Raw genomic sequence first — 16,753 nt, 5'->3', positions numbered from 1 at the left:
AGTGGTTCTCAATCTGTGGGTCATGCATGACCCCTGGGGGTCAAACGGCCTTTTTACAGGGGTTGCCTAAGACCATCAGAAAGCACAGATATTTACATTACAATTCGTAACAGCAGCAACATTAGTTATGAAGTAACAAGGAATGTTATGGTGGGGTCAGCACGAGATGAGCAGCCGTGTTAAAGGGTCGCAGCGTCAGGAAGGGGGAGAGCCACTGCTCTATCACGTTAGTGGCTTCCAGGAAGGTGGAGAACCACTGCTCTATCACATTAGTGGGTCGGCTATTGTCATAGGAACTGTTTTGTAAAGCTTTAAAACAAGCAGATATACACATGTCTTTATACCTCAAACATCTTCCTCCTTTCTTCTCCAGAGTTCATTTTCTTCGCTGGAATTTGATGGGCCTAAACAAAAAGTAAAGCTACAAATTAGATGCAGATTTAAGATGCTCTTTGGAAATTCCAAACTTATGGAAGTTTAAAGAAAGAAAAGGTAAAGCCAATACAGTCATAACTCTTTCAAGGGGATTAGATTGGGAAAGACACTACTCTTTGATATGCCCCGCTTCCTAAACAGCCTGGAACATGACACTCAAACATGGAATGGAGTTCCTTATCATCAACTAGTTTGTCTTCACACACTTATTTTTTAAATATTTTTACTTAATGAGAATTTCATTAATGTATATAGTATATTTTAATTATGTACACCCCCCCAATGCTCATCTCCAACATGTCTTTGATCCCTTCCCCAACCATGATTTTGATCATGTACACATCTCCCCACCAACTCCTCCTGGATGCCCCCTCAAAACACATACCTCTCTCAATTTCCTGTCCTTTTCGTTTTTATAACTGAGTCCAGTTGTCCATATATGAATAGATGTGGGGCTACACCATGAAGCATCAGCAACATATTAGGGGCACACACCCAAAGAAAAGTGACTCCCTCCTCCAGCAGCCGTCAGCCTGCTAGTACTTCCTCAACTAGGGATGGGGCCTCATGAGCTAGTCCAAGGGATGCTAATTTTAAACATTCTAATACTATGATGAAATATCACTTCGAAAGCTCAATAATAAATAGATTTTTCTTAAAAAAGTAAATTATACAATATATGTTCACTACATAAAACTCAGCATAAAAATTCGTAGCTGCTTCACTCTTGGAGGTAATCAGTATCGATATTTTCACAAGCATCCTTCTAGACAATTTTACAATCTTACGTACATACACACACACACACACACACACACAACACATATAAATATATATATACATATATATACTCATAATTTTAGCTTTTCTGTTTTTTATAAAAGTGTTATTTGATAGCAAAGTATTTTTAGTAACGTGTCTTGACAATTCCACATTATGGTAATAATTTACCACAATGTGGTAATAAATCAACAAGGAAATAGTCTAGAATTAATATTTAATTAATATTAATAATTTAACCATTATTTTGGGGATAGATTTTGGCTTGATTTTAAAATCTTAAGTTTAAAACTTAAGTTTTCCTAGTCTATATGCTGTAAGAAACTTTTTATATATACCTCCTTGTGTCATACTCAAGTCTCCCAGAAGAGCAAATTTTAAAAAAAGAAGTGGAATTAAAGAGTAACATAATTTATATTTTGAGAACTCTGACTTCCCCAAAGGCTGCACCAATTTATGTTCCATCAAAGAAGGTAGAAAACTTAGGTTCTCACATAGATTGTTTATCTCTCTTAATTTCTGCTCCTTGAAAAGGCTAAGAATATTTCCTTTTACATACTTACTGTCCACATAATCTCAAATAAATTCTTGGTATATCATGTCTATTCTAGCTGCTGTTTTTTAATTCAGTTACAACGATCAGTTTCCCTCTATGATATTATGTTAATACTATATAAAAAAAAGACATTTTTAATTTTAGCGAATATTCTACTTATTAAATTATTCTTTATTTTGACACCCTCCACAGCTAAACTCTATATAGCTATTAACACCAGCTTCAAAATTTGTATACCACAAAAATCAAACGATTAAACAGTATTAATGTTAATGAACTAGTCGTGCACATCTACAATTTTAGCTTTCAGGCAAGTACGTTCAAGGACATGTTGCTGGAGTTTACGTGAGGAAATAATTTCTCCAATAAGGACACCCTGAGAGACTGAAGGAAAAAGGGGGGAGCAGAATTAATGTAGTAAGAGCTCTGTGGTGTGAATGCCGAGCTCACAGATTTGATCTGCTACTGTGTCTATGATGTACACAGGCTTCTGTGGACCAGAGGACACCAGTGGGGTTGACACACCCCCCCCCCCCCATTATGTGGGCTGCAGTGAGCAAAGGGGTTGTCAGCTTTTGCTGTAAGCACCTTCCTTCACCTGCTGAGTGAGGCTCAGCCCAAGGAAACGGCCTCAGCCCACGAGGAGGAAGTTTAAGAGGTGAGTTCCATGGCAGCAAAGACTATACTCCTCTTGATCTTCTCTATCACCTTACATAGAGGTTATTCAAGTGTTTATGGAATAAAAATTCTAGTTGTTCCTCTGAAAGAGTCTGAGTATTTTCGGAATGTTATTACTATACCGAAGAGATAAACAGAAACACTGTACTAAGGAAATTGTTTTGTTTTCTATCACTCAAAAAAAAAGCAAAACAAAAATGAGGCCAAACACTGAAACGTGTTCACGGAGCTCCCTCTGGTGGTAGCACAGGACCAGCAGCCTTCAAGAAAAACAACAATAAAAAAAACCTACCAACAAGAACAACAAAACCACAACACACACTAGATTAAATTTATCTGAATAAACATGGTATTATTATATTAGGATATATTATAATATATATTAGTGATCATTTTCAAGCCTAAAAATTTAAATCACAAACTATTGTAAATTTGAATATAAAAGATGCTTTATACTTCTTGGGGGAATGGTCTTTAATTTAAAAAGGAATCATTCAAGGAAACAACAAGCATTTATTTAATATCTCAGCCAGGGTTATAGCCGACACTTTCTCAGCTCTTCAGGAGCAAAGAAAGAGCAAGCATTCCAGCTGAGTTGAGGAGACAGTGAAACCCTGCTTCAAAAACCTAAACCGCTCCAGAACTGGGGTTTCTTTTCACTCCATTGCCTTGTCATGTCTTTGATAATTTCTACCTATTTGATTGCTATGCATTTACTTTTTTCTATCAATGTTTGAAATTTTCATAATTTCTTTTATTGTCATAAAAATGTACCTTATAAAATCATTTTTACCACTTTAAGAGTGTTCACTCTGTTGAACAGTGAATTTGCATTAGGTTAAGTGTTTTAAAAATAAGTTATGGCACAGTCCAAGTGCTGATTACTATTTAGTTTTCAATAGATTAGCTAAGAAAAATTAAAAAGCAATAACCTTGCCTATGGCCTAAGAGCCCATAGCTATCATCTGAACCACTTTTCCGTCACTCAGACTACAAGAGGTGGAGTCTGTCATTTGGATATTGATAGTAGAAATCCAAAATTCCCAGAGCATGCAGTTCATTTATACTATTAACTGAAAGTGAAGAAAACATATTATGTGATTCCGTCAGCTATACAAAGACACTGATTATACACTTGGTTTCTTTTCAGTCCTAGTCAAAAGTAAGGGACCTTCTACCATGTCATTAATTCAGCTCACCATTTCCTTCATTCTCAAAGAATAGTGTGTGACCAAGGGACAAAACACTATTTTTGCAAGTTCATCTAAGTGTGTATTCCTTTTTGTGATTATTCTACCTAACTGCATAAAAATAAGTATGTTTGCCCTCTTACCCCATGGCCAACATTAGTTTTAGCCCCAAGAAATCAGACAAGTTATGCATGTCTATATTAGAAGTGTTAAACATGGGTTGCAAATGTAAACACCACTTGGAATGACTACATGTCTTGAAAATTATCTACAAATTAATATTTTTAAAAATCTAATTAGAAGAAATGAAAATGTTTGTAAAGAAATTTTGGTATGGAACATTTTTTTTTTTTTTAAATTAAAAAAAAACTCTTGTATTTGATTTCGATCATGGTTAATCATCATCTCCTCTCTGTTCTCCCACTCTGCTCCTGATCCAGCTGAGACTTCCCGCTCCCCTAAGCTCTCTTTCCCCGACCCTTGCCCTCCATTACCCCCCCACCCCCAGTTTGCTCATCCATTTCTCTGCTGTTGGTCAGTCCCTGTGTCTTTCTTAGGGTCCTCTTTACTAGGTAGCCTCCCTGGAGTTGTGAGTTGCAGTCTGGTTATCCTTTGCTTTACATCTAGTATCCTCCAATGAGTGAGTACATACCATATTTGTCTTTCTGAGTCTGGGTTACCTCACTCAGGATGATTTTTTCTAGTTCCATTCATTTGCCTGCAAACCTCATGATGTCACTGTTTTTCTCTGCTGAGTAGTATTACATTGTGTATATGTACCACATTTTATTTATTCATTCTTCAGTTGAAGGGCATCTAGGTTGTTTCCAGGTTCTGGCTATTACAAACAATGCCAATATGAACATAGCTGAGCATGTGCCCCTGTGAAATGAGTGAGCATTCTTTGGGTATATGCCCAAGAGTGGTATAGCTGGGTCTTGAGGGAGGTTGATTCCCAGTTTTCTAAAAAAGTGCCATATTGATTTCCAAAGTGGCTGTACAAGTTTGCATTGCCACCAACAGTGGAGGAGTGTTCCCCTTGCTCCACATCCTCTCCAACATAAGCTGTCTCAGGTGTTTTTGATCTTAGCCATTCTGACGGGTGTGAGATGGTATCTCAGAGTCCTTTTGATTTGCATTTCCCTGATGATTAGGGATGTTGAGCAATTCCTTAAATGTCTTTCATCCATTTGAGCTTCTTCTGTTGAGAATTCTCTGTTTAGCTCTATAGCCCATTTTTTAATTGGACTGTTGGGTATTTTGATGTCTAATTTCTTAAGTTCTTTATATGTTCTGGATATCAGCCCTCAGCCAGATGTGGGGTTGGTGAAGATCTTTTCCCATTCTGTAGGCTGTTGTTTTGTTTTGTTAACCGTGTCCTTTGCCCTACAAAAGCTTCTCAGTTTCAGGAGGTCCCATTGTTTGTTTCTCTCAGTGTCTGTGCTACTGGTGTTATATTTAGGAAGTGATCTCTGGTGCCAATACATACAAGACTACTTCCTACTTTCTCTTCTATCAGGTTCAGAGTAACTGGATTTATGTTGAGGTCTTTGATCTATTTGGACTTAAGTTTTGTGCACGGTGACAGATATGGATCTATTTGCAGTCTTCTACATGTTGACATCCAGTTATGCCAGCACCATTTGTTGAAGATGCTTTCTTTTTTCCATTGTATAGTTTTGGCTTCTTTGTCAAAAATCATATGTTCATAGGTGTGCGGATTAATGTCAGGGTCTTCAGTTTGGTTCCATTGGTCTACAAGTCGGTTTTTATGCCAGTACCAAGCTGTTTTTATTACTATAGCTCTATAGTAGAGCTTGAAGTCAGGGATCATGATGCCTCCAGAGGTTGTTTTATTGTACAGTAATCTTTTGGCTACCCTGGGTCTTTTGTTTTTCCATATGAAATTGAGTATTGTTCTTTCCAAGTCTGTGAAAAATTGTGTTGAGATTTTGATGGGGATTGCATTGAATCTGTAGACTGCTTAAGACTCCAGGGGAATAGAAAGAAGCAGAGTGCTAGAAAGGTCCCCAGAAATCCACAAAGATACCTCCACTGTAGACTACTGGCAATGGTCGAGAGAGTGTCTGAGCTGACCTGCTCTGGTGATCAGATGGCCAAACACCCTGGCTGTCATGACAGAACTCTCATCCAGTGTCTGATGGAAGTGGATGCAGAGATCCACCGCCAGGACCCAGGTGGAGTTCCAGGAGTCCAATCGGTGACAGAGAGAGGATAGAATGTATGAGCGAGAGATATTGGACCATGATTGGAAAAAGCACAGGGACAAATAGCCAAACTAGTGGAAACGCATGAACTGTGAACCAATGGCTGAGGAGCCCCCATGGAACTGAACCAGGCCCTCTGGATAAGCGAGACACTTTATTAGCTTGAACTGTTTGGGAGGCCTGCAGGCAGTGGAGCCGGGACCTGTCCTTGGTGCATGGGCTGGCTTTTTGGAGCCTGGGGCCTATGCTGGAACACTTTGCTCAGCCTTGGTGTAGGGAGGAAGGGGACTGGACCTGCCTCGGCTGAGTCTACCAGGCTGGACTGAATCCCCAGGGGAGACCTTGCCTTGGAGGAGGTGGGAATGAGGGGTCGATTGGGGAGAGGGCTGGGGAGTGGGAGGAGGGAGGACAAGGGAATCTGTGGCTGATATGTGAAATTAGGTTAATTATAAAATAAAATTATTTAAAAATACATAGATTTATTTAGCATGTATACAGTGTTCTGCATGCATGCAGGCCAGAAAAGGGCACCAGATCTCATTATAGATGGTTGTGAGCCACCATGTGGTTGCTGGGAATTGAACTCAGGACATTTGGAAGCGCAGTCAGGGATCTTAACCTTTGAACTATCTCTCCAGCCCAGAACATAATTTTTTTAAAAAGCTTATTTACCGCAATGAAGTCAACTGACTTCATATCAATAAAATACAATATAATCATGATGATCACAAATAAAAAAACCACAAAACTTAAAGAAATGTACTGTTCGGATACCAGAAATGTGTTTCTTCCTTCTTTTATTCTTCATAGTTGTTAAAAGCACACTAAGTCAATTTCAAATTTTCAAAATACTTGATGGAAAAAATGACATCATGATTACACTAAAATAACTTCAAGTACCAACCTGCTTCGCTAAAAGTCAAGTTGTTGTCACCCAAACTAGGCACGTATGCAAATAATCTATTTCAAAGTTGTTTTGTGTATTACTCTATAAAATAGTTACTATAAAGCATTAACGATAAAATGTGGATGGGCAAATACTCAGAGGGGAAGGTGCCCACTGTGAGCATGGAGACCTAAGTCTGGTCTTCATGGGTCCACAGCAGTCACATAGAAGCCAGCCTCGCTGGTGTTTATCTGCAACCACAGGAACTCCTGCCCAGTTAACCTAGTCAAAACAGTGAGTTCCCGGGTTCTGGAGAGGCAGAGACAGGTGGATCTCTGTGAGTTCTAGGCCAGCCTAGTCTACAAAGTGAGTTCCAGGACAGCCAGAACTGTTACAGAGAAACCTTGTCTCAAAACAAAACAAAAACTACCAAAAATGCTGAGGTGGGAAGATTGGGTATGATCAGAGACAGAGACATAGGGATTTAAAGACCAAAAACTAGGGAGAGTCTCCAGTTCTAGGTTTCCTATGGTGACCAGAGAGAGAAAAGGATAGGACGGTGCTGATTGCTGAAGAAATGGAGTCAACACGTGATAAAGCCACATGCCGGTCACACTGCCCTGTGCACAGCTGGTGCAGCTGGGCAGGGAGCCATTTCCTTTGCTCATGAACACATTAGCAGTCGATGGAGGAGACACCACAGAAGGAAGAGCATCTCTTTCCGCCCAGCGCTTCCTTTCTGCTTGCAGCATGTGGGAACACACTACAGTAGCACTCCTGCAGGCACCTTGCAGACGTTGTGCCTATATCCTGCCAGGTTCCATCTGAATTTCAGCAGTAACCCAAAGACAGCTTCCTACAGAGTTCTGCTGGTGTCCAGTCAGCTTCCCAGAAAGCTCAGCAGCACTAGTCATATTCCGCCTGCCTTCCAGGGGGCTTCTCAGAGTCAGCTACCTCGGGGGCTTCTTAGTACACTTTACTGACATCCAGACAGCTTCCCAGTGGCCTTCCCTTGTGTGGTAGATCAGCTTCCTCTTTACCAGTGCCAGACTGGGAACTCAGTGGACGGATGTCATCACAAATAGGTTTATAGTTATGCCCTACCCAAATAAGATCTGAATAACTTCCCTGAATTAAATTTTTGTTCTTTGAGTATTCTCTTAGTACTAGGAGTGGCAGCTGATTCCTGTATCTGCCATTCCTATACAATATTCCTCAATACCCATTTAATGGCTAATTCCTAAAATTAGCTAATAGTGATTTACATTACAATTTCCATATTCAAATTCCAAATAAAAAGTGCCAATGTCCTGCAACTAATACCATGATACCAGTCAAGTAATTCAGTGCTTTAGGTCATAATTTTTTTAGTCTGAAATGGGAGCCTGTCACACATATGATCATATTCTTTATATAGTTCTAAGATTTTGATTTGACTGTGAGTTCTGAAATACACAAATCTCCTGGTGTTTTAGCAACAATATCACAGGTACTTCTTACAACATCACTTACTTCTATGCAAACAATCGAGTGTTTCAAGGAGGACTTCATTTATCATGCTACCATTTTATTACACTGGTTTACTCAATGTATCTACTGAATGGTTGTCCACTGCTTCTGTAAGGCTCCTAAGTTAGAGAGGACGGAGGAAGCAGAGCAACATTCCTTAGTAAGGAAACAAAGACTAATCTGAGTGTCAAGGTGACTCACGGAGCTGTTAGTACATGGGGTCAAACTGAACTTGATAGTAATCAGTTTGTAAAATGATCTTACCTGTTTATGTTTGGGGGGTGATTTTTTTTCAAGTAACTTTTTATCTCCGTACTTCTTATGTGTTAAAGGCACTCCGTATTTAGCAGCAGGCTTTGTGATTCTCTGAGCAGGGACAAGAGAAATGGAGCTGTGCCCTGATGCTGGTCTTTTACCTGCATGAAAAGACAATTCTTTTTCAGTAGTTCTTTATATTGAATTTTTAATTCCAAAAATCTTCAAGAATGGTACTTTCACTGATGACCTTACAAACTTTTAATCAAATGTTTTTCCATCCATTAATAAATGTCAACACTTCAAGTACTTTACATTGAAAGTATTTTTTTTTTTTAAATTATAGAACTAAGACTAACTCCTCTAAGATAATAGCACCTGTAAAATACACACAAAGAAGAATCTCCTGGTTTTGAGAGGGTAGCTCCAAAGTAAGTGCTTGGCTCACAAGCATGAGGACTGAGTTGGTCCCTAACATCCACATAAAAACATCAGAGTGGTGGTGTGCAATTATAAACTCCTCAACGGGGAAGCAAGAGACAAGCAGATCCCTGGGGCTTGCTGGCCAGCCAGTATAACCTAATGGTTAGCTCTATGCCAATGAAAGATATTTCTGAGTATGACAGCTGAAGCTGTTCTTTGGCATACATACAGGTTCACATATGTGCCCACACAGGCACCCTTTCACATGGACACAGACACACACGTTGTAGAATATCATTTTAAGGTGTGTAACTTTTGTTCATGTTGCATTTGTTTAACTCCATGAAGCTGTGTTACTGTGCCTGTGTAAAATACCTGATGGTCTAGTAAAGAACTGGCCAATAGCAAGACAGGAAAAGGATAGGCAGGGCTGGCAGGCAGAGAGAATGTACAGAGGGAAAAATCTGGGAAGAGAAAAAGAAAAGAGGGGCTGGAGAGATGGCTCAGAGGTTAAGAGCACTGACTGCTCTTCCAGAGGTCTGAGCAAAGCAACACATGTCACAACATCATAATGAGATTGGTCCTGCGGTCATACATGCTGTAAAAAAAATAAAAAATCAAAAAAAAAAAAAAAAAAAAAAGAAAAGAGACAGTGAGAGAAGAAACAGCCAGAGAAGGAGGAAGACTCTAGGGGCCAGCCACCCAGATACACAACAAACTATAGAGTAAGAGTAAGATTTACAGAAGTAAGAGAATGGGAAAAGCCCAGAGGCAAAAGGTAGAAGGGATAATTTAAGTTAAGAAAAGCTGGCAAGAAACTAAGCCAAGCTAAGGCTGAGCATTCATTAAGAATAAGCCTCCGTGTGTGAATTATTTGGGAGTTGGGTGGCAGGCTCCCCCAAAAAGAGCAAAAAGACCAAAGACCAACCAACAACAGACTGGTGCTATTGGAATTAATCCATAGAGTCTATTTAATGATCAAAGGAATTTATTCAGGGGTTAACTCACAAGACAGAACAAAGGAATTTCTCACAGGATTTTGGAAGAGTGAGGCAATGTCCAACATGGTTCTCTGGCGAGCTCTGCCCTGCTCCATATCAGCATCCAAAACCACGAGGTAGCAAAGCGAAGAGAGCCACATATGTGCATCCTAGGTCTTAAATCCACCCTTACCCTCACCCCCACAGCCACACCACAGGGGCATGTGTAACATAGGCAGGTGTAACAGCTACCTGCTTACCTTACTAGGGTCAGTTCTTCAGGGCATGGCTCAATCCACCACCCACCTCACAGCACCCCATGCTGGGTGCCAATTGTCCTTTTTTAAATTGTTGCTGCCTTTTAACACAGTTGTAACTCCTCAGCTACTCAGTTAGGCCACAAGGGCCCATAGCCAGAAGAAATTCTGTTCCCTCAGCTCCAACTCTTGCAAAGCTACAAAGAGAATGTAACTAAACCTTTGTCCCTCTAAAAAGCTCAAGATTCAAAGGTTAAGGTGGAATTCTGCTCTTTAGAGAGGCTGAATAGCAAGTAGCTCACCTCCTCTCCTTGCTCATGTCCTCAAAAAGCCCTCATGCTTCTCCTCGCCCCTCCTTATAAACCCTTTCTCCCTGGCTCCTCCCTACCACTTCCTGTCAGCTAGTTGCTGACTCAGCCTCCTGACCACAGGTGAATTTTATTTAATCAAACACATCTTTGCATCAATAAACAAATGTTCCAGAGCATAAACAAAAGTAAAACACCTTGAAATAACATTCTACAACACACACACATACACGTGCACCTATGGAGCACAGTAGCAAGCAGCTATCTGTGAATATACTAAAAAAATCGAGTGTCTGAATAAATTGTACAGTATGAGAATTATAGGATGCATTATATACATGTATGAAACTGTCAAAGAGCTTAATAACTAAACAAAACACCCCTCAACTTCAATAAAAAAAAAAATAATATTGCAAGTCAAATAGTCTGTATGGCCCCTCCCACTCCCCCAACCCTTTCTCCTCTATTTCCCTCCTCTGTAGGGTCACTTCCGGTTGTCCCCATAGCCTGACGAGCAGCTTTCTTGCTTCCATCCCACTCTCTAACTCAGGATTTCTGTCATGTACTAACACAATTTAAAGCAATCTCTTATAAGTATTCATTTTTAGGAGGAAAATAAAAATATTAAATAGTAGTTCACAATGAAAAGCTACCATTAAACTCAAAGAAAAATTCATTTGAAAATGTTCACTATATTATATTGTGTACAAAAAAAACTATTTATATTCTCAAACTCATTGTGCATATGCTATAAGAAAAATATACCAAATATGAAAGTATATATTAAAATTGAAGTAATTTTTCTTTTAAAAAAATCCTTATAAACACACATTATTCATATAATTTAGTCAACTCTTATCAAACTGTGCTGGCTAGTTTTATGCCAACTTGACACAAGCTGGAGTCATTTTGGGAAAGGGAACCTCAACTGAGAAAATGTTCCCTCCCACTATACTGGGCTGTGGGCAAGCCTCCCTTTCATTTTCTTGATTGATGTGGGAGGGCCCAGCTTACTGTGGGCGGAGACACCTCTGGGCTAGTGGTGCTGGGAACTATAAGAAAGTAGCTTACACAAACAATGGAGAACAAGCCAATAGGCAGCATGCCTTCATGCCTTCTGCATTAATTCCTGCCTCCAGGCTCCAGCTCTGCTTTAGTTCCTGCCCTTCCTCTTTAGAGGGTGGACTGTGATGTGGAACTATAAGGGAAATACATCCTTTCCTCCCTAAGTTGTTTGGTTATTGTGTTTTATCACAGTAGTAGGAAACCCTAAGATAGAAAATAGTATCAGTCATTGGATGTCATGGTAGAGATTCAGAAGCAATTTATATTGATAATAATGTGATACTCCATAATAGGGTAAAGTTTTTCCAAAACATCTTGATCCATAAACTAGGAAGTATGAGGAATTCAACCATATGATCAAATTAGAACAGAGCTCTAAGAAGTCACAATTTTGTAACGGCTAATTTTATCAAAACAATAAAAGAGCTGGGTCCACATCTTTAACCTCAGAGGCAATTGGATCTCTGAGTTCAAAGCCAACCCACCTATAGAAAAAAGATCCCCCTGCAGTAAACACAAAATGAAACCAAACAAACAAACTGAATAAACCAAAAACAAAGGAAGTGCTATGTACCCCAGAAAAAAGGACTGGAGGCACCAGGCCTAGAGATGAATGTTCTCAAGAGAAAGACGTGAATTGTTCCCACCTCACCTTATGACTTCTCAGGTTCCACGTCAAGGCCACATCTAGCTTCATGAAGGTGGTGGAACCCACAAAGCATTTGCAAGCCCACCCGTAACACCGTTCTTATTTCACTCCTGTATTATTGACTATTTCATTTATCCAGTTCTTCACACGACCACTTTTTCCTTCCTAATTCCAACACAGGCTTACTAAGTATAAAGAATGTGATGATCACCATTTAAGTCCTGGGTTTAATCTAAATACAGCTAGCCTTCCGGAGTACACACTGCTGTATCATTTCCAGTTTACATGAGTTGTTTTTATAATGTTATTTGTTTTATCAATTTATCCAAATCCAAAATGTAGAGCACCATGTTTTGTACCATTCCAAAATGGAGTGAAAGGAGAGAAATTTATGCAGGAACAAAGATGTGTGTGTATGCATAACATATGAAACATACACAATACTACAAACATTCTATTGTCAATGGACAAAATTGAAATGAAGCCTACCTTTAGTAAATGGTTGCTCTCCCAATAATTTACTTTAAAAAAATTTTAAGTATGAAACATTTCTCAAAGAAAAGTGTTTTACATAAAGATCTACACCTTAATGGGGCATTTGATAATACTCTAGACAATATTCTCAAAACATCAACTAAGCTTTGATAAATTTTCAAGTAAGATTTCATCTAAGTAAGACAGAAAATAGAACCTTTGTTAATGATTTATTATGTATAACTAAATGTAAGAGCTTTAACATTTATTTCCTTTAGATTAAATTTAGTCTACAACCATCCCAATTTATTTTCTCTATCTGTATTTATTTGTAGTAAATATAATCTTGAGTACTGCAAACAGATGAAAAATTTCATGTCAAACATAATTTACCTGGTATAGGCTGTGGTCCAAACTTTGAAAATGTTTTTAGACAAAATTCTTCTGCAATAAGCTTAGATTGAAAGAGAAAAAAAATGTTAAAAGGATATCACCTCTGAGTGTAGTGGTGCACACCTTAGTCCCAGCACTCTGGAGGCAGAGGAAGGTGGATCTCTGAGTTGGAGGGCAGCCTGGCCCACAGATTGAGCTCCAGGACAGCCAAGGCCACATAGTGAAATTCGGTCTCGAAAAACCAAACCAAACAAAAACAAGTCAGTTTCTAAGCAAAGAAAAATGACCCATCAATCACAACGTATTTTTTCTTCCAGTCATAAAGATATTGATAAACTGAATAATTAAAATCCAGTAATCCAACCAGCAGCTTCTCCTCCTGCTATCCATCTACACCCCTGGTAATCTTTTTTTTTTTTTTCCTCCTATTTTTGGTTTTTTGAGACAGGGCTTCTCTGTGTAGTCCTGGCTGTCCTGAACTCACTCTGTAGACCAGGCTGGCCTAGAACTCAGAGACCCGCCTGGCTGTGCCTCCCTGAGTGCTGGGATTAAAGGTGTGCGCCACCGCCAGCTGGTTCCCCTGCTAATCTTACTCACATATTTTATTACTTCTCTAGTCTTTCATTCTCAAGCTAGACTAATACACAGCTCATAGGTTATTGGCCTTTTCCACCTCTTAATAACTTAACAAAACATCTATGGAGGGATCAATGTAGTCTACATGCATCCACAGCCCTCATTTGTGTCAAAACCATTCAAGAGTCACTTCCATAGACACTCTCCTGGAAACATCATTATTCTAAGTTTACTGTCAATCACCTTACCACCTGCAATGAGTTCATGCTCATCTGCAAACATGTCATGGGATAAATATTTTTACAGTGTCTCTTTAAACATTAAACATTCCATTTCTGAATCTTCAACATTTATATTTCATGAAACAAGTATTTATATTTTCCACAAGTAATTTTCTCTTTTAACTACATTTTTTTCCAGTGTAAAACTATGATATCAACAAAGATTTACCTCAATTCAAGTTTATTTTTATCTTATTGGTGGAGAGCAAAATGCCAAAAAAATATGAATTTTCTCATTTTTTTTCTAGAGAAGTAAGGCACAGTGGAAAGACTACTCGACAGTAGACGAGGCATCCGGTAGGCACAAATCTCCAACCTGAGATGGTTTCTCTATGGATCCCCTATGGCAGCAGCACTCAGTCTCAGAACACCACCATCAATACTACCTGGTGTTAACAACACCTGAATTCTATGGATACGCCTGTTACTGAAACAGAGAAGTGTAACAAGCTTTCTTGTCGGACTATCTTTGGATGGCCAGTCCCCAAATAACACAGAGACTGCTTATTAATTATGAAAGCTTGGCCTTTCAGTTAGGCTTGTCCTCAACTAGCTCTTATAACTCAAATTAACTTGCTTAATTAATCTATGTTTTGCCATGTGGCTTTTACCTTTCCTCAGTATGTATGTCCAACTTGCTCCAAGTCTGCTGGAAAAATCCTCGTGCCTAGATTCCTCCTCTTCCTCTCTCTCCCCCTACAAGTCTCACCTCTCCTCTCCCACCTAGCTGTTAGCCATTCAGCTCTTTATTAAACCAATCAGAAGGTGCCTTGACAAAGACACATCTTCACAGTGTACAAAATGAGTATTCTCCAACAGAGATGGTAATGAACGAACCCAGCAAAGTCCTTCAGGAGATTGTGGGGGCTGCATTTATGAACTAATGCAACAGAAGATAAACATGAGCACAAGTCTGGTTCAAAGGCAATTCAGGGCAAATCAGGCATTCTTTTCCTTTATGTTTCTCAGAAAAATAGAGGGATCAGTTCCGTTTCCTGTGAAAATGGGCACTGACTCCAGCTTTGCACATGCTGGGGAAGCACTTTATCAGTGACCTAAATCCTGAGTCCTCTATCTGGCATGCCAACCTCACTTTTTTGTTTTTAAAGCTTTTTATTTTGAGACAGGGACTCATTATGTTGTCCAGGCTGCCTTGAACTTGAGATCTTCTTGCCTCAAGAGTTCTTAAATACCTGAGACTATAGTATTGTATTCTAGGCCTGGTTCAATGATCATAAAACACCCTTCAACTTGCCCTCAAATTGAATAATTTCTTCCGCTCTTCAAATATGGATCTTTCTGTTCTCTATAAATGTTCAGATGAATTGAAATATAGTACATACAGAATTCAAGAAGATTCTGGGATATTATGAGAAAGCTGTCCAATTTAAGAGCCATTACCAGTATGTAGCTACGTGAATTAAAACCTCACCATTAATAACTTAAAATTTAGTTCGTCAGTTACACTAGTCACATTCTAAGTATTCAATAGGTGACCAGAAGCTGTGATGTTGGACTATTCAGATATGGAAGACTTTCATCCTCTAGTAGAGAGCTCTACTAGACAGAGACTGTACTCCTAATAAAAATCTATCAGGATACAAGGTTAAGCACTGGGCCCTACTAATTTTTAATTTTGGCCAATGGCATTGAAAGAACTATGGTTTCAAAAAATGAAAGTTGTCCTGTAATCCAGGAATTCACAAGCTGAGGGAGAAGACTCACAGGTTTGCAGCAACATGGTAAGAAAACTTATTTGTACAATATAGATCATTATAATGATACTAGAAGAAATAGCTCAGATGTTAAAGCTCATGAATTGTTTCAAAGTTATAGCCTTAAAGACGTAGCACAAAGCACCTCACCTGAATGCTGAACAAGTGATATATAGAAAATGTATCTTAGGAGCATAATATTCAAGTTTTCATAAATTCTAGTAGTGCTTAAGTACTAGTAAGGAATGGGGGCTACACATACCCAACAAGTAATGTGAAATATTCTACTTGTTATTCATCATAATCTGCCTCCCTTTTGCATACTATGTTTGGTAACTGAGGCTCTAACAATGCCGCTTTCATAGCCAGGAAGGTGAATTCCAGTGTTTCAGCCTTGAGACTATGTTCTAATGGCATCTGCAAGTTGGAGGTAGCTTCAACGAGATTAAATGAAGCCTTTGTTTCTTAGCTGGTAGCTGCCAAAAACTAACAGTACATTGCAGCTAAACAGCCTTTGAAATAATTATTTTTAACAAAGGAGTCTTGTAAAGCACCACATTTCAGAGACTGTTGCTGTGTTTTATACAAGTATCTTTTAAGCTCCAAGCTGAGTTAGCCTTCTGACTTACAAATGCATTCTTTTAGTATTACTATTTAAATGCACATCTCTTGTGTTCTGAAGAGCATTTGTTCTAAGGAATATTCTGCTAAACCAGAAGCATATATAAGCAATAGGGTTAAGTTTTGCTACATATTTACAAAAGAATTTAATGCTGATTAAATTAATAAAGGCCACAATAAACATGAAAAGTAAAATAATTCCAATTTCAGATGATCACGTTTGAGTAATTGATGCCATTTGACTTGATAAATTTTTTATAAAACCTGTCATATTAAATTCAATTATCTCCACAAGTATTTGTTTTGTACCTATATTTGAACACTAGAGGAAAATATGGTATATTAAATTATACATGCCCATAAAACCATGGTTTCCAACCATTTTGTCAAATACAGTCATAATCATGTAAATTACACTGCTATTATATTTATCTAGTATAATAATGGTGGTAATATATAGTAATTACTTTGAACATGTATGTGCTAGACCTTGA

At 38.7% G+C, this 16,753-nt stretch overlaps 1 protein-coding gene across 7 annotated transcripts in view; it reads right to left on the bottom strand.

Moving 5' to 3' along the window:
• The window catches only part of Nek1 (NIMA related kinase 1), a 132,602-nt gene that overhangs the window by 93,936 nt on the left and 21,913 nt on the right, over nucleotides 1-16,753 (bottom strand). For all 7 annotated transcript variants that reach the window (XM_028881043.2, XM_028881046.2, XM_028881044.2 and 4 more), the window contains 3 exons: nucleotides 13,067-13,127; nucleotides 8,527-8,678; nucleotides 345-404 (listed from right to left, as the gene is read on the bottom strand). In XM_028881043.2, the coding sequence (XP_028736876.1) occupies nucleotides 345-404; nucleotides 8,527-8,678; nucleotides 13,067-13,127 (273 nt within the window). The remainder of the gene's footprint in view (nucleotides 1-344; nucleotides 405-8,526; nucleotides 8,679-13,066; nucleotides 13,128-16,753) is intronic.

This window comes from Peromyscus leucopus, chromosome 17 (assembly GCF_004664715.2).
Source record: "Peromyscus leucopus breed LL Stock chromosome 17, UCI_PerLeu_2.1, whole genome shotgun sequence".
NCBI lineage: Eukaryota > Metazoa > Chordata > Mammalia > Rodentia > Cricetidae > Peromyscus > Peromyscus leucopus.
The sequence above is the reverse complement of the archived record's forward strand: the minus strand, read 5'-3'. Positions and strand labels throughout refer to the sequence as shown.